This window comes from Lissotriton helveticus, chromosome 3_2 (assembly GCF_964261635.1).
Source record: "Lissotriton helveticus chromosome 3_2, aLisHel1.1, whole genome shotgun sequence".
NCBI classification, from domain to species: domain Eukaryota; kingdom Metazoa; phylum Chordata; class Amphibia; order Caudata; family Salamandridae; genus Lissotriton; species Lissotriton helveticus.
Genome location: NC_136062.1, coordinates 474,494,771 through 474,517,292, shown reverse-complemented (window position 1 = coordinate 474,517,292; position 22,522 = coordinate 474,494,771). Strand labels below are relative to the sequence as shown.

The 22,522-nt window shown below is 44.9% G+C and overlaps 1 protein-coding gene across 1 annotated transcript in view; it reads right to left on the bottom strand.

The window, feature by feature from the left end:
* Positions 1-22,522, bottom strand: part of CRY2 (cryptochrome circadian regulator 2) — a 305,570-nt gene that overhangs the window by 143,441 nt on the left and 139,607 nt on the right. The window contains exons 4-5 of the mRNA XM_078684383.1: positions 8,632-8,816; positions 6,464-6,552 (exon numbers count right to left, since the gene is read on the bottom strand). Coding sequence (XP_078540509.1) covers positions 6,464-6,552; positions 8,632-8,816 — 274 coding nt within the window. The remainder of the gene's footprint in view (positions 1-6,463; positions 6,553-8,631; positions 8,817-22,522) is intronic.

Below are 22,522 nucleotides of genomic sequence, written 5' to 3'. Positions count from 1 at the left end.
TATAGCAGATCTTGATGCAGAGAATGACCTAACAAGAGATGGTTCTTTTCTGCACTGGCCTTCCCTTCTTAGCTACCATGTACCCTACAAAGAGTTGGTCGTCCACCCGGATCTCTTTTGTGCGGTCATGGTAGAATGACAATGTTCTTTTGGGTCCAGTCGGTGGAGGCGCTCTTCCTCTTTAGAGTGATGCTGGAGAGAAAAGAAGGCAGGCAAGGTGATGGATTGATCCAGATGGAATGGGGTCACAACCTTTGCTAACAAAGAAGCCCTGGTGCGAATCACCACTTTGTCCTGAAAACACATCAGATAGGGAGGCATGCAACTCACTCATTCTCTGAGCAGATGTAATCGCTGTTAAAAAGGCTGGTTTGATGGTCAACAGCCCTGCTGGGCAAGGGTTAGAATGAATAAAAGAGCAGTGTAAAGAGAAGCAGAAAGAGGGTCAATAGACCTTTCTGTACAGTATAATACACATTTTTGGCAATGGCAGGTGTTTACCGTCTTAGAAGAGGGCCGCCTGGCTGCCAAAATATTGTTACATACTTTGGGAGGAAGGTCAAAAGTGATCAACTGCCGCCGCTCAATCTCCACGCATGGAGGTGCAATGACCGGTTCGGTGGAGTACCATCCCCTGCTGCTGCGACAGAAGATTCTCCAGAAGGGGCAGCCTGATTGGAGGATCGATGCTCATCTTCAGAAGCTCTGGATACCAGACTCTTCTTGCCCAGGTTGAAGCCGCAAGGATTACATGGGCCAGGTCGCTCCTGATCTCCTTCAGATCCCTGGGCAGGAGTGGTTTGGGCAAAAAGGGGTACAGCTGGTCTGAGCTCCACTCGCGATGAAAGGCATTGCCGAACGATAGCCCCCTTGGAAACTCCAGCGCACAGTACTGCTGACACTGCACGTTCTCTTCGGAGGTGAACAAATCTAACTAAGGAACTCCCCACTGCTGAAAGAGACCTTGCACCACCTCTGACTGGAGACGCCATTCGTGATCTGCTAGGCATCAACGGCTGAGTTTGTCTGCCCTGGTGTTGAACCACCAGGGTTATGCCCTGCTGTTCCACCCATCTCCATAGACGCAGGGCCTCCCGACAAAGGGTCCATGACCCCATCCCGCCTTGCTAGTTGCAGTACCACATGGCGGTGGTATTGTCCATGAATGCCTGCACTAACTTCCCCTTGACAGAAGGAAGAAATGCTTTCAATGCCTAACGCTCAGAGCGCCAATACATTTATGTGGATCCCCGACTCCATTGGAGACCAGTGTCCTCTGATTTCCCCCTCTCCCACTATGGCTGCCCCATCCCAGAAGAGACACATCTGTCACAACTGTGAGATCTGGTTGGGGAAGGGAGAGGGGTCTGACGATGACCCAATTGGGGTTTGTCAACCACCACTGAAGATCTTTTGTAGTTCCTTCCGAGATCTGGACCCCGTCGGTGAGATTTCCCCAATGCTGTGCCCACTGGAACTTCAAACTGTAAACTGTAAACTTGCAGATTTATATAGCGCAAATTGTTGCCCGGAGGCGTCCAAGCGCTAGGATAACCAGGACCTACTGTTAAGCAGAGGGAGGAAGAGCGGCAGTTAGTGGGGGGATGTAAACAGAAAGGTCTTTAATTGTTTACGAAACACATTGAGGTTCGGGTTGGCTCTGAGATGGAGTGGCAGAGTATTCCAGATCTTGGAGGCGTTGTATGCAAATGTCCTTCCGCCAGATCTGGATCTTTTTATTCTTGGTACCACTGCCAAGAAAGTCTGGCCGGAACGGAGACTGCGGTTAGGGGTGAAATGAGTGACCAGATCGCGGGTGATGCTGGGGCCTGTGTCCCAGAAGGCTTGATGGGCTATGCATAATGCTTTAAACAGAACTCTCTGACGAACCGGTAGCCAATGAAGGCTAGTCAGTCCGGCCCTCACTGAGTGTCTACGGGGGATTTTGAGCAGTAGGCGCGCTGCGCAGTTCTGCACAATCTGCAGCCTACGTAGGGTGTACTCTGGGGCGCCGAGGTAGAGTACGTTATTGAAATCAAGGCGTGAGTGTATGAGACCTTGTATAGCCACCTGTTTTGCTTCCATTGGAAGGAGGGGGAATATTTTATTTAGCATCCTCATGATGCCGAAACAGGTGGCTGAAAGTTTTGTGGCTTGAACATTGAAGGACAGAGATCTGTCCAGCCACACTCCAAGGCTCTTGATGTTATTTTTGGGGGGTTGTGGGGGACCTAGACAGGGGGGCCGGGTGGGAGGGAGGCCACAGTCTGAAAGGCCAAGGAGCATCAGCTCTGTTTTGTCCCCGTTCAACTTAAGGGATGATGAAGACATCCAGGTCTTCACTTCCTCCAGGCATTCTCTAAGCCCGCCTGGCGGAGGTCGGTTTGCCTCCTGCGCCAGTGAGACCACCAGCTGCGTGTCGTCCGCGTAGGAGATGATCTTAACTCCAAATGGGCGGACGACATCAGCCAACGGTCTCATATACAGATTGAAGAGAGCTGGGCTTAGAGAGGAACCCTGAGGAACTCCGCACTTTAGAGGTCTGCTAGAGGACACGGCCTCGCCATCAAAAACCCTAAAGGATCTATTCTCCAAAAAAGATTTAAACCATGCCCAGGCTTTATCCTTAATCCCAGCACAGGACAGACGGTCAAGTAAGGTGTCATTACTGACCGTGTCAAATGCCGCACTTAGATCAAGGAGGATCACTGCCACTGATCCTCCCTGATCCAAGATTTTTCTAGCTTCCTCGGTAACCATGAGGAGAGCGGTCTCAGTCCCGTGTTTTGGTCTGAAACCCGTCTGGGTGGGGTCTAGTATGTGATGGTCTTCCAGAAAGTTCACTAGCTGTTGGTTAATATATTTTTCTAAGACCTTGCTCACCCACGGGAGCAGGGAGATGGGGCGATAGTTGGCCAAATCAGAGGGGTCTAGATTAGGTTTCTTAATCAGCGACCTAACCATGGCTTGTTTCCAGACAGTTGGTACAGTGCTGGAGGTGATGGATGCGTTTAGTACCTACCTGATGATGGGCAGGGTGATCCGGGAAGCTGCCATTACAATGTCAGGTGGAGCAGGATCGTCCGGCGATCCTGATTTAACACTGTGAGCTAGTGGTTCAAGGGTGGTATGGTTCAGTGGGGGAAAATGGGTCAGGGTATGTTGAGAGGGGGGAGAGGAGAGGACTGAGGGGATGTTGGATTGGTTTGATGAGTTAGTTTTTTGGGGAGGGAATGCCGAATAAATGGTGTTTACTTTCTGGTAAAAAAACTCAGCAATATCATTGCAATGAGTGACAGGTTTCTCGACATGTTGCGCAGGGGGCGAGTTTGTTAACTTTTTAATGATCTGGAAGATCTCCCTGGGTTTAGACTTGGCCTGTAGAATTTTATCGGCGAAATAAGTGGGCTGGGCTGCTTTTATTTGGGTTTTATACTCGCCGATAGATTCACGGTAGCGAGTTTTAGTGTCTGCTGTGTCGTCTAACCGCCAGCGTCTTTCCGCCCTTCTACAAAGACGTTGCTTATCCCTAAGAGCCTGCGTATACCAAGGGGCAGTTTTATGGGGACGCTTCAGTACAGTCTTGCTCATAGGGAGGGTGGTGTCCAGGGTATGAGTGATCCAGTTGACATAGGCCTGATTTGCTAGGGCAGGATCCTCTTGGTCCCCGGGTTGGGAGCTGGCAAGTTTGATGGACCAGTTGTCAACCGCAAGGTGCGACCAGGCTCGCCTAAGCCTTGTGGTGGGGGCAGATGATGGTGTTTTGAGCGATGTCCACCTGAAGGGGATCAGAAAGTGGTCTGTCCAAGGCAGTGGAATGGCTAAGTCCACTATGAGGTCGGGGCAGTTAGTGAAAATTGGGTCCAATAAGTGGCCTCTGTCATGGGTGGGGGTGGTGACACGTTGGGTAAGTTGCAGGGCTGCTAAATCCTCTGATAAGGTGGCCGCTGTATGATCAGAGGGGGAGTCAAAATGAAAATTCAGGTCACCTAGCACGGTGAAGTTAGAGGAGGTACTAACTCTATCAGCCACACTAGATGACAGCGTTTCATGGAACTGCTTGGTGGGGCCGGGGGGGCGGTAAATAAGGGTGCCAGAGAAACTACTGTTGGGTGAGAGTTCGATGTTGAAACCCATACTCTCGCAGGCCCACTGTAGAGCCCGCATACGCCGCCTTACATGTTTTACAAATAGAACGCAGGAGGCCATGAGAACCAACAGCCTCAGAGTCAGTCTCACCAAAATCCAGGATAGAGGCTGAAACATAGCCTGAATATTCTGTACTCTCTGCTCTTGAGGATAGGACCGAAACTGCACTGTGTACAGAACTGCTCCGATGAACGGGAGCGTCTGTGAAGGAGTCAGGTGAGACTTTGGCATGTTTATAGAGAACTCCAGCAAATGCAGGAGGTTTTCGCATAGTCTGAAGGTGGGAGACGACAGCCTGGGGTGAGGACTCCTTCAACAGCTAGTCTTTGAGGTAGGGGAAGACTGACACCCCTAACCTGCGCAGATGAGCTGTGACCACCGCCATCACCTTGGTGAACACCTGAGGGGCACTGGTAAGGCCAAAAGCGAGCACAATAAACTGAAAGTGCCTGCAGCTTACCTTGAACCAAAGGTAATGCCTGTGGCCCGACAAGATGGGGATCCTGCAGGTCCAGTGCTACCATCCAGTCATCTAGGTCTAGAGCAGACAAGACCTGAGCTAGAGTTAGCATCTTGAATTTCTCATTCTTGAGGAAGAGATTGACAGTGCGAAAATCTAAAAATGGGCCGCAACCCTTCGAAATCAGAAAGTAGCGGGAATAAAAGCCACTGCCTACTTCTTAAACCGGGGCCCTTTCTGTATCTCCCTTGTTCGAGAGAATTGATTTGGCAGAATGGGAGGAGAAAAAGAAAAGCAAGGAAGAGAATAGCCCTCCAGAATGCTGTGCGAGACCAACTTGTCCTATGTTATGGACCTCCAGTGGGGAAGATGATGATGGATTCTCCCGCCAACTGGAGTGGGGTGATCTTGCAGAGTCAGACTAGGAGTCGTTGGAGGCTGCAAATGCTGAGGGCAGGGTGGCAGACGACTTCTGGCTTCCATTCATAGGCCGAAATTAACCACGTCCACATCCCCGTCTGGCTTGGGACAGGGCTGATACGGCTGGAAACCCCCTTCAGTTGCCACAAAAGAGGCAAAAGGTAGACTTGATATGAGAAGTAGAAGAGAGGCCCAAGGATCTGGCCGTAGCTCAAGAGTTCTTGAACCTCACTAGGGCCGAATCTGCCTTCTCTCCAAAAAGGCGGGTTCCATTAAAGGGCATGCCCATCAGATTTGCCTGGACATCCCCTGAGAAGCCAGTTGTGCTAAGCCCGGCCTGGCATCTCAAGACCACTGTCAAAGAAATGGTTCTGCCCAGTGAATCCATCTTATCAAGGCCATACCTTATGGGGAATTTGCTGCCTCTCTCCCATCCTTAACTGCCTGAGAGGGCACAGCCCAGGCCTCCTCCGGGACTTGTAGCAGCACTTGGGCAACATTTTCTTCCAAAATTAATCCAACCGCATGGATTACCTATCTGGAGGAACCGAAGGTAACGCGCCCTGTGATGTGGATGCCTGCACTACAAAGCTTTCTGTGGGGGCTGTCGGATTAGGCACTTGGGTCACCCAGAGCAGGGCGATGGGAGATTGACCTATTCGCAGGAGCCCCTATACTAGGCTTGGACCACATGCCTTGAAGGACATCAGTAAGCACTTCATTAAAGGGCAAAGGGGTTTCTGAGGTGGAAGCCCCAGGCCAAAGCACTTCAGTCAGGAGATTTGTCCTGACCTCCACTGAAGACCGCTTCAGTCCAAGGACCTCAGCTGCGTTCTTAACCACCATGCAAAAAACAATTTATGGACAGAATGCAGAACAATGTCGTACATTCACCCCAATACAGAGGGGTAGCTCTCCCCGGATCGGCACTTAAATGGCGCAGAAAGAAAAGAACTGATGGCCACATGCCTGGGTGGCACCTATGTAGGTACTGCAACGTCATAACCGACACCGATGACGTCACAAGGAGCCAAATAGAGACCCCCGACGGTGCGCGCACGTGGTATTGCTCAGAAAAAGTTTCCGGATCCAGCCTGGCGCCACGGAAATTCAAAGCTACGGAATCTGCAGCTAGAAGTATCTATCAGGTTGAAAAATTTGCTCAAAGAGGAACACTTTCTACTCCTGTTGAAATTCATTATAATTTAAGTGGCTACTGAAGACAAATGATGTATTCAACGACATATCTCCATTAATGAAATGATGCACTCAAGTTAGAAAGTGAATACTGATATAGGAAAAATCAGGACGATGGGAGGAGGGTAGGGTACTAAACTAAAATCCAGTATTGCACAGTTGTTAGTACATATTTGCAAACTGAATTGCCCGATTACTTTTAAATCAAATGTTATGCCAGTGTTAACACTGTATTACCTTTCTTTCTAAGTGCTTATCCAGCCGTGATAGGGCCTCGGTTTCCCCTCCCTGCCACACAGCAGCACCCAGACCATCGGTCTGAAACCCTGCAATGTGAAGGATAAGCGGCATGTAAATCATTACTACACACACAAATGAATGTGTAACATTAAATATGTACATCTTACATGCCAAAGAACTAAGTTAAATTAACACTTGCCCCCCAACCTAAGCACCACAGCACTAGGAATGAAGAAAACATAGCACTGAAGTAATAAAAATCAATTCAAATTTGACTGACAATTTGGGGTTGGGCAATGTTAATGTGCAAAAGCAGTAATCAAATAAAGGCAAAAAAGCATTTGGAGAAATACAAAACGTTGTTGCCAATCCGAGATCGATACACACTGCATATTCAGAGCACATTGTCCTTCTTCAAAGAATATAACTTTCAATAATTTAAACTATAACAGACATGCTTTTCCCCGCTGTTATCTTACCCACAATGCCCCTTGGAATGTTGTATGAAAACATATTATGGGACAATGCAGATGCTCCAAAGTGGTCTGAGGTAGGGAAGGTTTATTGCCTAGAACTATAATTGTATTTATTTAAATCCTCCTTAATCACACAGAGAGATAGAACAAAGTATCAAAAAAGTATATTATAAACTGATAAAAACACATTAGTAGGATTAGGTCAGTTTTGGATATTTATTGTTTTTTGAAAAGTGCAAAAATCTGTAGCAAGAGTTATGGCCACACCAATGTTCTACAGCATGCATCAGTGAGGCAAACTTTAAAAAAATGAAACATTGCGATTGCAAACCTATCAGAATTGTGTATTGGGGAAATGGTGCGTTGTAAGTTATTTTCAAAGGTCTTCCTTTTTATTAATATAGTTTTTAAAGTAGGTACATAGTGATAAAGGAGGGGCCAGGGAGAAATAACAAATTCCTTCATTGTGATATTCTTTAGTCTAGTCATTTTAGCTTTCCCTAAGTTATTACAGGTTCCTTTGACTTACTGTAAACCAACTTAAAAATGTATTGTGTGTTATCATCAATGATACAGAAAACAAATAAAAATATTATAAATAAAATGTGAAATTATTTAATGATATAGAAGCGTTCTAAGCAGAAATTTCTATCCGAGATGTCCACATTTGTAAGTAGTACAGAGCGGAATCTCTCCTACCTTGCATCTATATTTTTTGCTCTCTTTGGGTACCTGCCCTCTTCAGGTCTGGTGCGTGTGTGCCTGGTGGCCAAACCTCACAGATGTGTGCACCACTGTAAAATAGCATTTCATTTGCTTCTCAGTGCAGCTCATTTAACACAAGCCTGGCCTAGCACATTTTAGGAGGCAAAGTAGGAGGCTCTGAAAGGTGCCAATACCTATAACCAAGCATGTAAGTTAACTGTAGAAAGGATGGAAGTCTAATTCATGCTGTCCTATTGTATGTGATATGGTGCGAAGAAGTCAGTAGAGTTGATTCTTACTCTCCTAGCACAAGCATGGCTTGCTCCTTATAAATGCGGAATCAAATGCAGGTTCACTAAAGATGGGAGGCAACACTGTAGCTTTTTATCCAAATGCCCAGATTAGAAAAAAACGCTTCACTAGAGGCCACTGTTTTCTAAGGATTAATAACACTCAATCTTCTGAGCTAGTTATGATTAAAAAAAATTATGAAAGGTTTACTAACGCTGGAACTTTTTTATAAATTTGTTTAGTCCCGAAGCTCTATCTTTTCAATATCTCGCTTTGAAAATAGCGAAGTGCACTTCACAAAAGCCCCCTCCTTACACATCTTGGTTTCCAAGAAACTCTGGCAAAAGGAAGCTAAGGATACTTTGTAGGACCAAGTTAACCTTTGTGGGACTAGATCATAATGCTGGTGCTGTACAAGTATGACATTCAGAGAAATCAGACATTACAGTAGCATTGATTTCAACCTCATGGACAGTTGATATTTCTCACATTGTTTGAGTACTACTCAACGCAGGAGTAGCGCAGTGGGCAATGCCTGCCACATTACAGGGACATATCGTGATATGAGAAAGTGAGAACGTGCTGGTAAATCAGCCCGTGTCTTGCCTATAATGCAATCTCATTCTCCGATGATTCTGGGCACATATCGTCACACTGACATCCATCACACACTCCTCTCACCCACAGACTTACCTAGCTCCTCCAAAGATGGCACACCATACCGCTCATCGTGATTATCCAGGATTTCTGCCTTGCACTTCTCCATTTGTTGCAGGGTCACACTACAGATAGGCTTTTTGGGAAGCTCCATCCGACTAATAATGGCTTGAAATCGCTTGTATGTCAAAGGAGGCTTGTGGCCATTCAGTTCGATTATTCTGCCAAATAAAACCAGAAACGTTTCAAAATCTACATTACAGAAGAAAAATGAAATTCAAGATATGTGCAGATGCATCAAAAACAAAAAATCCACACCATTACATCAGTCTTTGTAAATAATGCTTAATTCCTTTCATCAGACAATGAAATGAGATTTGCCTTTGCTTTTAAATGCTTTTTAGCAAGCAAGTATTTACCTCCTCTTTGTGCAGCACTTTCATCTACGAATTAAGGGCCATATGTATCAAGCAAATTAGCATTCGCAAAGGCCGAAATTCGCAGAATTTCGGCCTTTGCGAATGCTAATTTGCTAAATGGAATGTATGAAACATTTTGGCAGCAAAATAAGGAATCGCAAAATTTGTCATTCCTTATTTTGCGATTGCACTTAAGGAATCGCACATTGTGCGATTCCTTAAATGCAATGTATCTAAGGAAAATTATTTCAAAAATGCCCATAAGGATTCGCAAATTACCAACAACTTCTAGTTGGTGGTAAATTGCGAATTCTTTTAAAAAAGCAATTTATTTAAAATCCAAAGGTGCCATATGACGCTCATACATGCCCTTAGGGCATGTATGTGCGCCATATGCCCACACATGTCATTTTCAGGGGTGCAGCACGGTGTTCTTGTGACACCCCTGCACCCTTGAAAATATTCCTAAATTGAGATTAGCAAATTGCTAATCGCAAATTTCCCCTTCATTTCTATGGGCCTCCTGGCCCATAGGAATGAAGGGGAAATTTGCGATTAGCAATTTGCTAATCGCAATTTAGGAATGTTAAGGAATCGCTAAAAAGAAGCGATTTCCTACATACATACCATTTTGCGATTTCTAAATAGCGATTCCTTAAAAATCGCTATTTAGAAATCGCAAATGGTGATGATGAAACATATGGCCCTAGAAAACTTAAAAACAGTGGGGTAAAAGAATTTGAGAAAAGGCCTAAACAACAATTTTAGATTCCATGGAAGAAAAAAATATGTAATTTGAAGAATATCATTGATTCAACTTGGACCACAGGAAAGAGGTGTATTCCACAGCCTTCCGCCCCATCATTCACGCGTTTTGGAAGCAGAGTGAAGCAACGGAGCTCTTTATGCCTTAGCAGGCACCTAAGCAGCCGACCATTAAACAAGTTTAAAGATTTCACGTAGTTGTAATAAACACTCAAAAATGAAATAGCGCTAAGGGCTTGAGGTTCCTCACATGGAACGTGAATGGCATGGGGGAGAACATTAAAAGAGGGATTGTCCTACAGTACCTGAAGAGACACACACCACACATCGTTCTTCTACAGGAAACACATTTGGTGGGCAATACATTCAAGGCATTAAATAGATGGGGTTACTGACTGGTGATGCATACTGGGTTTACAACTAGTTCCCATGGGACGGGTACACTGCTCCTTAAGAATTGCCCATACTTGGTTAAAGAAACTCGGGTAGACGAACAGGGCAGATTTACAACAGCCACATGAACTTGGGAAGGGAGAACACTAACAGTATTATCTGTCTACATTCCACCAGCACTGCAACAAACCACACTTCAGGATCTTAGTGGGTTCATAGCTGACCTTCCAATTGGCGCCTTAGTGACTTGGGGGAAATGTAAACATGGCACTCGATGGGATGAGGGATCGGATGCCACCGCATAGTGATCCAAGCACGGGGTCTAGACTGGCGGCTTTTCTGTCGTCTCTGGGCCTGGTCGACGTTTGGCGGCAACTCAATCCTACCACCTCACAATTCCCGTTTCATTCCGGTGCCCACAACACCCAGTCCTGGATCGACTACATGCTTACACACGCGGCAGATTGCCATGACTTTTCGGAAGCCCGCTGTTTGGCCAGGACCATTCCCCAATATTGATCGAGATGCACGGGGGACTGCGCCCACCACGATCCACCCTCACAATCAACCCCTGGGCACTTTGAATCCCACATATTAAGACAGAAATATTGCAAAATATAGACCTATACTTTCAAGAAAACGTAGGCTCGGTGGCGTCCTCACAGATCCTTTAGGGCGCATTTGGGGCAGTGTTAAAAGGACAGGCGCTGGCTATAATGGTGAGAAACAGAAAAGAACTGACAAAGAGGAAGGAGCAATTGGAATGGGAAATCCTGATAGATGAAGCTAACCTCATACACATTACAGACGAAACGGCCCAGCAAGCACTCAACGCTAGGAGACTGGACTATAGGCTATTGTTAACAGAGACGGCTACAGCCAGACAGAAGGCTATATATCATAGAATCTATGAGCTCAGAACTGGGAAACACAGAACTGGGAAACTACTTGCATGGTTGGATAAGAGAGAGCAGGCGAGTAGATGGGTTTACCAACTCCAGGGTCCAACAGGAGAGGGCATAGTCTAACCGCAAAAGGCAGCTGAGAGATTTGCTTACCATTTTGAGGCAATATACACCTCGGGAATTATTGTAACTGAGGCTGACAGCGGTACCTCCTGGCTACTATTCGGATGCCCAGTTTCCCACCCGATGATCGAGTCCCCCTTGAAGGTGATCTCACAATTGAAGAACTACAGATAGCAATCTGAGATATACGCTCCGGTAGGGCAATGGGACCGAACGGTTTACTGATTGGGTTTTTCACATTGGTGAATACTAAACTAGCGGCCCACCTTCGGCAAATGTACCTAGACAGCTATGCAAAAGATTTGTAGCTAGCAGATATCCGGCTTGCATCGATAGTGGTAATACATAAACAGGGCAAACCTGCAAACACATGGGAGGCATACAGGCCTATATCCCTCCTGACAGCAGAAGCCAAGATACTTGCGATGGTGTTGGCAAACAGGCTTCTCCCATTGATCAGTAACTTGGTGCACTCGGATCAAGCGGACTTTATGCCCGGCCGAAACACTGCTGCAAATCTGCGGCGCCTACATGGCGCACTTGATCGGAAAAATACAATATGAGAAGAGGTTGCCTTATTGTCATTAGATGCTAAAATGGCCTTTGATATGATTGAGTGGCCATATCTCTTTACGGTGTTGGAGAAAGTGGGATTTGGTCCAAAGTTTATACGTTGGATTAAGCTGCTGTACACTGAGCCTATGGCACAAGTTGTAGTCAATCAACACATATCGCAATGGTTTTGATTGGGCGGAAGAACGAGGCAGGGATGCCCTCTCTCGCTGCTGAATTTCGCGCTCATACTGGAACCCTTGGCGGTGTGGATCAGAGGGGACCCTTTGATAAGGGGACTAAAATGGACGGACCAACATGAGGACAAGATATCCCTCCATGCAGATGACATTTTACTGTACGTGGCATCCCCTGCATTCTCGATCCACTGCATCCTACATATATTACCCATATTTGGTGTGCACTCAGGATACACGATCAACTGGTCCAAATCACAGCTGTTTCCGGTACAGGGTCCGAAACCCAAATTACCGTAAGACCATGACATCCCTATTGCGGAGGACGGGTTCCGCTACCTTGGGATATACATTACCACAGACCCTGTCAAATTCTATGAGGCCAACCTGAAAAGCCCCTTGGCTAGCCTGAGACTTGACATCAAACATTGGCGTGGTTTGCCGCTGACCTTGCTGGGTCGTGCAGCATTATTCAAAATGCTAGCACTGCCTCGTTTTTATATGCACTACAAAATACTCAGGTTTGGATCCCAGACTCCTATTTCACAGACATTGATAATGAGGTTCAAACTTTGTTGTGGGAGGGGTGGGCGCCACACATTGCATTGCAGAAGCTAACAGCTGGGTGGTATGATGGTGGGATTGCATTACCTGATCTCCGGCGGTACTATTGGGCATCACAACTCGTAGTAATTAATCGTTGGGTTCACAGCGCCCCGGATGAGCCAAGCACCCTTACTGACATATGGCTGATGGGACGGGGGGTATCTAAGAGCTTTATACATAAACCCCAAAAAGTTAGGACTGACAGGACCTACGGCCAGAACGGTGGAAACCTGGCATGCCGATAATAAGAGAATGGGGTGGGATAGAAGAGTCACACTTGCAACTCCTCTCTGGGAGCCGGAGTAGTTGGGCCGCATGAGTTCCTGTCCAGGGTTTGATAAATGGGACCTGATCAGTATCTCGACTGTGAGGGATATGCGGACCAAGAAAGGTTTGATCACATTTTCTGACATTTCAGAAAGAATATCAACTGGCAAAATCTGAAACGTATATATATTTGACGCTCTTGGGTTAAGTTAGCGCTCTATAAGTTTAATATTCATTCGTTCATTCATATTTAAAAATTAGCCATGCCTTAAAGACAGTGACACAGAGGGATGGCCAGATACCGGACTCCTCTCTGCTAGAAGATATACTGCTATTAAACCCGATGCCCAAAAAGGCCATTTCTCTAACATACAAATAACTAATAAATATTCGACTTGATCCCTTGAAAAAACTTAGGCAAAAATGGGCAACGGATGTTGGGGACTTAGATGAGGATGATTGGCGAGATGCCTTGGCCTCCACTAGGGAAATTGCCATCCCTATGAGGCTGAGACTGATCCAACTTAAGACCTTGCCTCGAACTTATCTAGCAGCCAACATCCTGGTACAGATGGATAGGAGAGCCGAAGGCCTGTGCTCTTGTCGGTGTAACATGGAGGGGACCTTTTTTCACACACAATGGGCATGCCCTATCATTTTAAAATACTGGTCAGCGGTCACAACGCGGATAGAAGATATGGGTTGAAGAGAGTTGCTCCCCTCCCCGAAACTCTGCCTCCTAAATATATGGGAAGCTCTAGACTTAACCCAAATGGAACAATCATGGATAACATTGAGGTGGGCCCTGGCGAAACGCAACATTGCACAAAAATGGGGAGTCGGAGATCCACCATCACTGGCAGGATGGCTGGGGGACATGTAATTGTACTGTGCTTGATTATGCTTAGCGGATAACTGCTTGTATTGTGCTAGCTTGAATTTTGGCTAAATAAAAAGAATATAAAAAAAAAATGAAATAGCACCTTAGGCTTACAATGCACTTTCACCCACACTGTGCAGTGTAACAGAGAGCAGGATTAATGATACCTGCATGAATGCATGAAGAAACACTGATTAGTAGCAGGTTCATATTCTATTAATGTAATCTCAGTTCCATTTTGTCTTCTATATAGAAGCATAAAGTGGCCACTCTCCATCCTTTGAGCAACTCTTTGAGTTATGCTTTGAAAAAATTAATACAGTTATACACAGGACTCACCCAGCCACTTTCTCATTGTAATAATCTCAATATCATGTCTGACAGTCCATTAGCTAGAGTTACTTTTTATGTGTTTTGTTTCATTTTTCATAAAAGGCTTAACAACCTCCTTTTTATTTGGCAGTTTATCCTGCACTGTAAATAACATATATACCTATTACTCAAGTAAACAGTACCCAACACAAGTTACATGTGGCATGCATACAAAAAAGCCTTCAGGACCACCATCATAATAATAGATGAAAGTAAGGTTCTTCTTGTACTGAACTGCATGTAGTTAAGCGACAGAACAAGTAACGCCTTATCTGGTATAAACAATATCTAGCTGCAGATTCCTTACCTTTGAATTCCCCAGGCGTTAGACTGGGTCCAGAAGATTTGTTTGCAAGCAGTACCCCTGAGTGCCAATAGGTGGTGTCAGTTGGATCCATGTGGCGCCTTCGGCATAGTCCGCACTGAAAGTGACGTCCACGCCTCCTATATATGCGTTATCTCGGCATGGTGACATTGGTTACTTTTCAGGACTTTTCAGCAGAAACGCGGAGCCAGTAAGTGCACTGGAAATGGTGTGTCAAATCGAAGGACCCTGACAGGGGTAAGCTCTGACCCCGGAAATATGTCCACAGAGTATGGGCGTTCAGGTTGGGAATCTATGGCTATATATTGTCTCTAAGAGATAAGACATTACCGAACATAACAAACTTGTTCATCTGATAAAGACATCTTGTCACAGATTCCTTACCTTTGCATAGATACCAAAAAGCAATACCATCCCCGGAGGTCGGTCTGCAGACAAATTTAGAATAAGAAATCCTGCAGGACCGAACGGATGAAGTGCCCATCCCTGTAAACTTGACTGTCCAGGCAGTAATGGTTGGTAAACGTGTGCAGGGATACCTACGTTGCTGCCTGACAGATGTCCAGGACTGGAAATCCACTGGTTAACGTAGCGGTTAAAGCTTTAGTTCTGGTGGAATGAGATCTTAAGCTTTCAGGAGGCTGACTCTTTTCCAGTGTGTAGCAGATCTTGATGCAGAGAATGACTTATTGAGAGATTATCCCCCTATGCACCGCATGACCTTTCCTCGCACCAACATACCCTGCGAAGAGTTGGTCGCCCATCTGGAACTCTGGTGTGCAGTCAAAGTAGAATGACAATGCTCTTTTTGGGACCAGACAACAGGGTCGCTCTTCTTCTTTATAGGGATGAGGAGGAGCATAGGAAGAGGCCATGGTGACAGATTGGCCCACATGAAATGGTGTTACCACTTTTGGCAGGAAATAGGCCCTTGTGCAAAGCAACAGTTTGTCAGGAAAAACTAATAGTAAGAGAGGATTCTATAATAAAGCTTGCAGGTCACTCACCCTCCTGGCCGATGTAATTGCCACAAGAAAAGTGCTGTTTATAGGGTGAGCAGCCTGAGCGGACAATTGTGTAAAGGCTTGAAGGGAGCACAAATCAGCAATGCAAGAACCAAATTAAGGTCCCACTGCAGCATAATGAAAGGGAAAGGTTGGAATATATGTTCAAGACCTATTAGAAATCTATTTAAATCTCTGATTGTAAATAAAGAGGGCAGACAAGGCAGAAAGATATATTTCAGAGTGCACAGAGCAGAGCCCTGCTGGGTAAGGGTCAAAACAAAAAGTTACATATTAGAAAGGGAGGCCATAGTAATAATATATTTATTAATTGAATTAGAACTCTACTGAGGTCAACAATAACCGGTTACGTGCTGATGACGGAACCGCTCCGTCATCAGCCGCGCTGGCGATGTGCTGATGACGGAGTGGTTCCGTCATGGCCCGCCCGACGCGCCTGCGCGGCACGATCTATTAAGCAGGCGGGGCCATAACGGAACCGCTCCGTCATCAGCACAGCTCAACCGCGGGTGTTCAGAGGCAAGATACCCTAGCGAAGCATGATAATACAGATGATAGATCTTATATTAGAGAGTACCACAATAAGACCTATAATGAGATAGATGTGAGCAGTAAAATGAATCTAGTCAAAACTAAGATGCAGTGTCATATTTTTTAAGAAGAGTTTTAGATGGGATTGTGTCCAGGACTGTAAGAGTGTGATTGTGCACTAGAAGTAAGATAGAGCTACTTCAAGATTTTTGTTAATTAAAAGATTGCTTGAACCAACTTTAAAGGTTTCAGGCTTTAATAAAGCTCTTACTGTATTTTTATCTGCATTAGGCATATTATATGCCCATCTAATTGTGTTTGCCAGGGCAACTGTATAAGCACTAGTCAATGACAGTTCTAATCTAAAAGCCTGAACTGCGGTAGCCTGACCTGTATTAGTTATTTTCCGTAAAAACTTTTCCTTCACATTTGTGAAGGTAATGCTATTTATTTATTGGAAAATATTCTAGGGCATACGTCAGGGTAGACGGGATATTTATTCGATATATTTACAAGAGAGGTAGCTTTCTATTCTAAATGCAGAGGAAAAGAGTTATTATCAAGGGTCTCTACTGGTTTTCCTCCCAGCTTCGAATTAAAATGGATATGATGCTTCTTTTCCCTGAAGGGAACCACTTTCGTCTTTGAAATATTTACTTTCAAGAAGTTTTTTTCAGTGTAAATAGAAAAAGCATCTAAATTGCTTTGTAGGCCGAATGCGTTAGGTCAAGTATGACAATATCGTTGGCATACATTAAAGTGTGGATTTCATGAGAAGCTATTTTTGGTGGGAAGTTCTTTATTCCTACTAGACAGTCCGGTAAGTCACTTACAAACAGGGAAAGAGTAGGGAGGCTAACAAGCAGCCTTGCTTGAGGCCGTTCGAAGTAGGTATCCTATGAGTTTAGCCCTTCTCCTCCCATCTGCACTCCACGTTGCTGTGCGTAGGGCCACAATTAGTCTTAATAAATTGCCAGGGATCCCCATTTTCACCAATTTCCTCCAAAAGCAGGGACTATTTACCCAACAAAAAGATGTTGAAAAGTCTACGAACAAGCTATAAATTATCTGTGATTTTCTTATAACATATCTGTTGAATAATGTTTGTAGGAGTCCGATATTGTCGATGACAGACTACTTTGGACAGAACCCTGCCAGGGCCTTTGGAATGACACCCTTTGAAAAAGCCTAGTCTTTCAGATGGTCCAGTATGCTTGCCACAAAGATCTTCCCAGTTGCATCCAACAGAACACTCAATTGGTAGGAGAAAGTCTTGAGCCCTTCTTCAATAGTGGGATAAGAATACTCCCGGTCCACGATTTTGAGATTTGACCAGTTTTATGAATGTAACTAAACAGTGGTTCTAGAAGCTTGCTCCATCCTTTGTGGGTGCTTTTGAGGACTATAACTGGGATCTTGTCAGGACCCATTGATGTGGAGGTTCTGAATCTACAGATGTATGATTTTATTTGTACCTCAGTCGTGGCATTAATCCCTTGGCCTACTTCTAGACCATCAGTCATTCTGCAAAAAGCTCTTTGGCTGAATGTATCTAAGTCTGCTTTATAGAGTACTAGCAGATACTTTTCCCAGTTCTTTTGAGAGACTGGATATACCGTAGGAGATTGTCAGGCTCTGGTTGCTTTTGCTATAATCCACCAAAACTGTTGCCTATTTTTTTTTTAGAGATTACCGTCTGTAAATCAACCCAGTTTTTATCCATTGGTTCTCTTTTTCTGATCTATTTAATTTTCTTCCAGGTATTTTTGTAAATTGGAAATTAATTTTTTCCGAAGAGTGGATACACTTATGAATTGCTGTCTGATTAGATTGTTTAATCGCCTTGAGATACCATCTATGGGATTACTTAAATTTCTTGGCGGTTTTGGATTATCAAGTGCAGCCAGTTTCAGAATGGCTTGAGCTACCACAAAGAGAGTGTGTTCAAAGTTTGAAACTGGATTGTTTGCCTTTTTAGAATGAAGCATCTGTTGAGCAGCGATCAAAATATTCAGTTTATTCAGACTGGAGGTGCTCCATATGACTCTACCCGCCTTAAGAACTATGAGTCTTTCCATTCATTTGAGACAAGGACCAGGAGGAGGGAGAAAGGAAGTTCAGTTGAATTTTTTATTTCAGTATTGCATGATCGCTGCTTTGTGTAAATTGTATGCTTAGCTGCTGTGATCTCTGAAAGAGACCGTAGCTACAAATTATGTAATTTAGAATACACTGACCAGTGACTCTTGTTCTTGTAAATTGCGCAGGAACATCACCTTCTGTCCTTCCGTTCAAGATTACTCCATTAATTCCAGAGACCAGTTGTAGAAACAATTTCCCTCGCTTATTACCTATTAGAGACTCCAAAAAATAGGATTTGGGAGGGACCAATGTCCGTCTAAATCAGTAATCCTAAAAGCTGTTACCATGCTGTTGGACATTTTTGCATTAAACTCTCCCAATAGAAGGGTTTGCAAATTGATTTCTGGGTCTAAGGTGGTTTTGATTAACTCAAAAGTATGGACCAGCAGTTGGTTATGTTCTATGCCCAGAGGAAGGTAAATATTAAACAGAAGTAGTGTGTCTACAGCGATAGGACTCTCCTTAGGTACTTTTAGCTTAAGGCACTGAACATTTTTGGTAGGTAAATGAACAAGTTCAAAATCCCACTTTATTTTCTCAGATAACAGAATAGCTAGACCTCCCTTTGCATATCCTCGTCTCACTCTCACTGCTTGTAATTCAAAGACAAAATAGTCTGTTTGATTAAACTCTTTTAAGGCCGAGGACTCGTGAAAGCAGGCAATTAATGGTGATGTTTCTAATAAGTAGGATCATATTGAGGGTTCAAGCGCTGCCATATTCCAGGAAACAATGTTAATGGACATGGTAAAAGGGCGGTTTCAAATCCTGGCTACTGCCATTTAAGAAACTCGCGATCCAGGACCAGGAGTTTTTACTTGATGAATCCTCAGACTGAGATTGACTATTATACCTGATCTTCCTGTCTCCGTCTTCCAGATATATTGTTAAGTTTTCTACTGATGCGGAGCGTGAAAAAGCCTTTTGATTATTGCTTTGTGATTGAAATAACTTCTCCCAAGTTAGGACTATTGTTCTTGAGGAGGTTATTTTAGGGTTGACTCCGATAAAATCAAATCCTTTTTTATGTAGCATTCCGCTTTCTTTTAATACTATTGATGGAACCATATTTGACCAAAATTCCACTTTTGCTGTTGCCACATTAGATTTCTCTAGAAAGGCCACTCTGTTTATTTCTGGAGATGAAAAACAATGAAGAGTGGAAAGAGTCTGTAGGAGATTCAGGATCCGTTGGCAATTAGGGGGTCATTGCCTGTCGTGAAAAGATCTGAAATCTAAAGAGTGCAAAAAATGTTCTGATGAGATTTGTTTTCCATAGGTAAATCAATTATATTATGATGTGGATAGGTGGAAAATAAGCATTTGGAGAAATTTGGCCTATGACATTTTCAGCATGAGGCTTCAGATGTTGAGATGAATCATCCAGAGAGGATTTTTGTAATGATCCTTTTTTTTGGTAGTGCTTATGTTTAAGGATTTTCCAGTTTTTTTGTTTTTTCCCTTCTTGCTGGTCGATTACCATTGGATCTAATTGTGGGAACTTTATTTTCCGGAATTTCAGTTGTGGGAACCTTTATTTCTTTTTGTTTCCTTTCTTTATGTGTAACTTTGTTTGAGCTTTCTTTTTTACTTCAGAGTTTTTTTGAGATGTTGTATTCTCTATTGACTTGGAACCTTTATTTGTTGATGTTGAGGCAGAGGAAATTAGTTGTTGTGGTACCTCTGTTTGGGTGAATATAAGATAGTTTGAGAGGGAAGGGTTTAGATCAAGCTCTCCTTCATTGTCCTGGAAAAGATTTTGGAGCAAATAGATGTTGTCTCAATTTTCCTTTGTTTTTTCTACTTCCTTTCTATTCTAACTACAAGCTTGCGTTGCTCTTGTACTACTTTGAATCCGTAAGAATCTGGCCCCCTCCAGTTAATTTCTATGTTCAGATTTATCTCCCAACCTTCCATTTTGTTCTCCTTTACAGCATTGTGTAGACAATAGGGATTGTTTATTTTTATGAGTAACCAGATGTTGTATGATTTGAGTTACTGTTTCAATAAATGATAGGAGTTTGATATGGTTTTTTACTGTGGTGAGAAAATCGATTCGAGCACTTTCTATAGTGAAAAGAGCGACTCAGAGAAGATATGTTGATGGGTTATAGACTGTGAAGTTAAGAGCAGAGGGAAGTCTGGTGAAGGAGATAGATTATCTTTTGAGCCGTGAGAATGACTAGGAATGTTTTTAAATAACTGCAAGGACTCCTTCGGTAACTTGGGCACAGCTAAGTGTGACAGCTGACTCAGACTTATGTCGGGTAGTGTAAAGTCCATATTTGCAATATCCTTTATTGGGGCTTATAATATTGACCGTTGCTGATCTGTTGAAGGATTTAATTTGTCCTTGCCGTCTTGTCTTCGGGCATCTGACTTACTGTTTGTATTCATTTTCTCTTTTTGTACAGCTGTATCCTCCAACATGGTACAGAGATTTTTTCAGGGCAATGGATTTGCTGGGAAAAATTCAGTTATAGAAGTTATCGTTGAAAGGACGCCTATATGCGTCGGCCTTATTTTACTCTTTTGCAATGATTGAGCAGTGCCTATTCCTTTCATATACAATGTGTGATTTATCAGCTTTTTAAATGCCATTAGGGTCGCTTTGATTTGATTTGAGATCTACCGGCCTCAAAGAACATTTACTTTTGATGCACCAGTGGTCTCCAGTTGAAGTCGCCCTCCTCCTGCGACACCCCAGACGGAAACACTCAAACTGGTTGCCATTAGTGGTATCACATATTACTAGCCGGTTGCCTCCGGGAATTTAAGAACGCGGGCACAGGTGCAGTTATAGTAGCAGTCTCTTTAGGATGCCACAACGCCGCCACAAGAGAACAAATAGCATTAAAATACACAACGTGGGCCACGAGAGCACAAATAGCATCAATATTCACTCAAAACATACAGGTTTGATCATCCAGAATGTAGTCAGTCTCGTTGTAAGCACCACCACCAACATCAGATGCCTACAGAATTATAAAAATAAATTGGGGGGCGTTAATGGCAGAAATGTAGCTCACCTCATCATCATTGTCTCCTCGGTATGCTTAAAGCCCATAAACTGCTTCCATCCAATAATTTGCTGCTTTTATGGACAGATTATTGAAGACTCCGGGGGGTGGCAACTCCAGACTCTGGCACGAGCGGGGCCAACTGAAACAACCCGCAAGCCGCACCCAGCATTAGCGGGCCGCTTCCTCAGGAGTTGCAGGGCTCACACTCCCTGCAGCCAGCTACTGCTGTAGCGCCTGTGCCAATTTGTTTTTTGCCATAAGGGGGAAAGGCGATAACCAGGCAGGGCGGAGACTTTCAAGATTTTCTTTTGAGGAACATGCGAAAGGCCGCACTTGCCTCCTTCTTATTCAGTGTTCCGGTGCTCCAAAACTTCCCTAAGTCCCTCTGACGCTCTGCTCTGGGAGGAGGGAGACAGAGCTGTGGCTCTTGACAGTTTAAACTGCCAGGATTGCCGAGTTTGCTGATTACTGGTGCAGTCGGGCTGTCGATGGTAAAACACGAGCGTCCTCCAAAGCACGATCTTTGATCCTCAGTGCTCTGGCTACAGCTCTGGCACACGCAACAGCTCACGCAGCGTCTCAATGCAGAAAGAAGCAGAAAGAGGGTCAATAGACTTTTCTGTACAATATGATACAAATGTTTTCCATTGGCAGGCATGTACCGTATTGGTGGAGAGTCATCTGGCTACCAGAATAACATTACAGACTTCGGAAGGAAAGTCAAAAGCTGTTAGCTGCTGCTGCTCAATTTCCACACAACAAGGAGAATTGATGGGGGCGTGGCTACGGCGCGACAAGGAATGGCTGCCTCGTAAGGGAGCTCGGCGCGCCGGAACATCACACCCGGCAAATACCATCCTATAGCCGCAGTCTGTGGCTTGTAATTACCCCTACGGAATCAGGGAGAGCCCTGGCACACGTTGCTGAGCAGTGAAGGTGGCATGCGCCACATCTTCGCCCTGTAATACTGTTGTTCGCGGCCCGAGTGCCTCATGACAAAATGGCGGCATCACGCCTGGTACAGTGAAGGGAGGCGGTGGCTGCGGCGTTACTCGACTGAGTGGAGAAAGTACGGTGGCGGCGTGGCTGGGTTGCCCTACGTAAGCCGTGACTCAATTGGCGCCGGAAGGTGACATTTGCGGGGCAGAACCGGCTGAAGGGAGTCCTCCGACGATATCCGACATTGGAGGCCTGTGGTGCCGGTGGCGACCGGCCGGCGTGACGGATGTCCGGAGACCTGTGGCTTGGACATCGCAGAGAAGGTCCGGAGCAACAGCGTCGAGAGGCATCAGCCGGTGAGTGGGGGCGCTGTGCGGGGCCGGGCTTGCTGGGGCTGGCTGTGCGGGCCTGGCGGGGCGCACGGCGTAGCGGCGGCGTCCTGTGGGGCCCGGGCGGTGTGTCC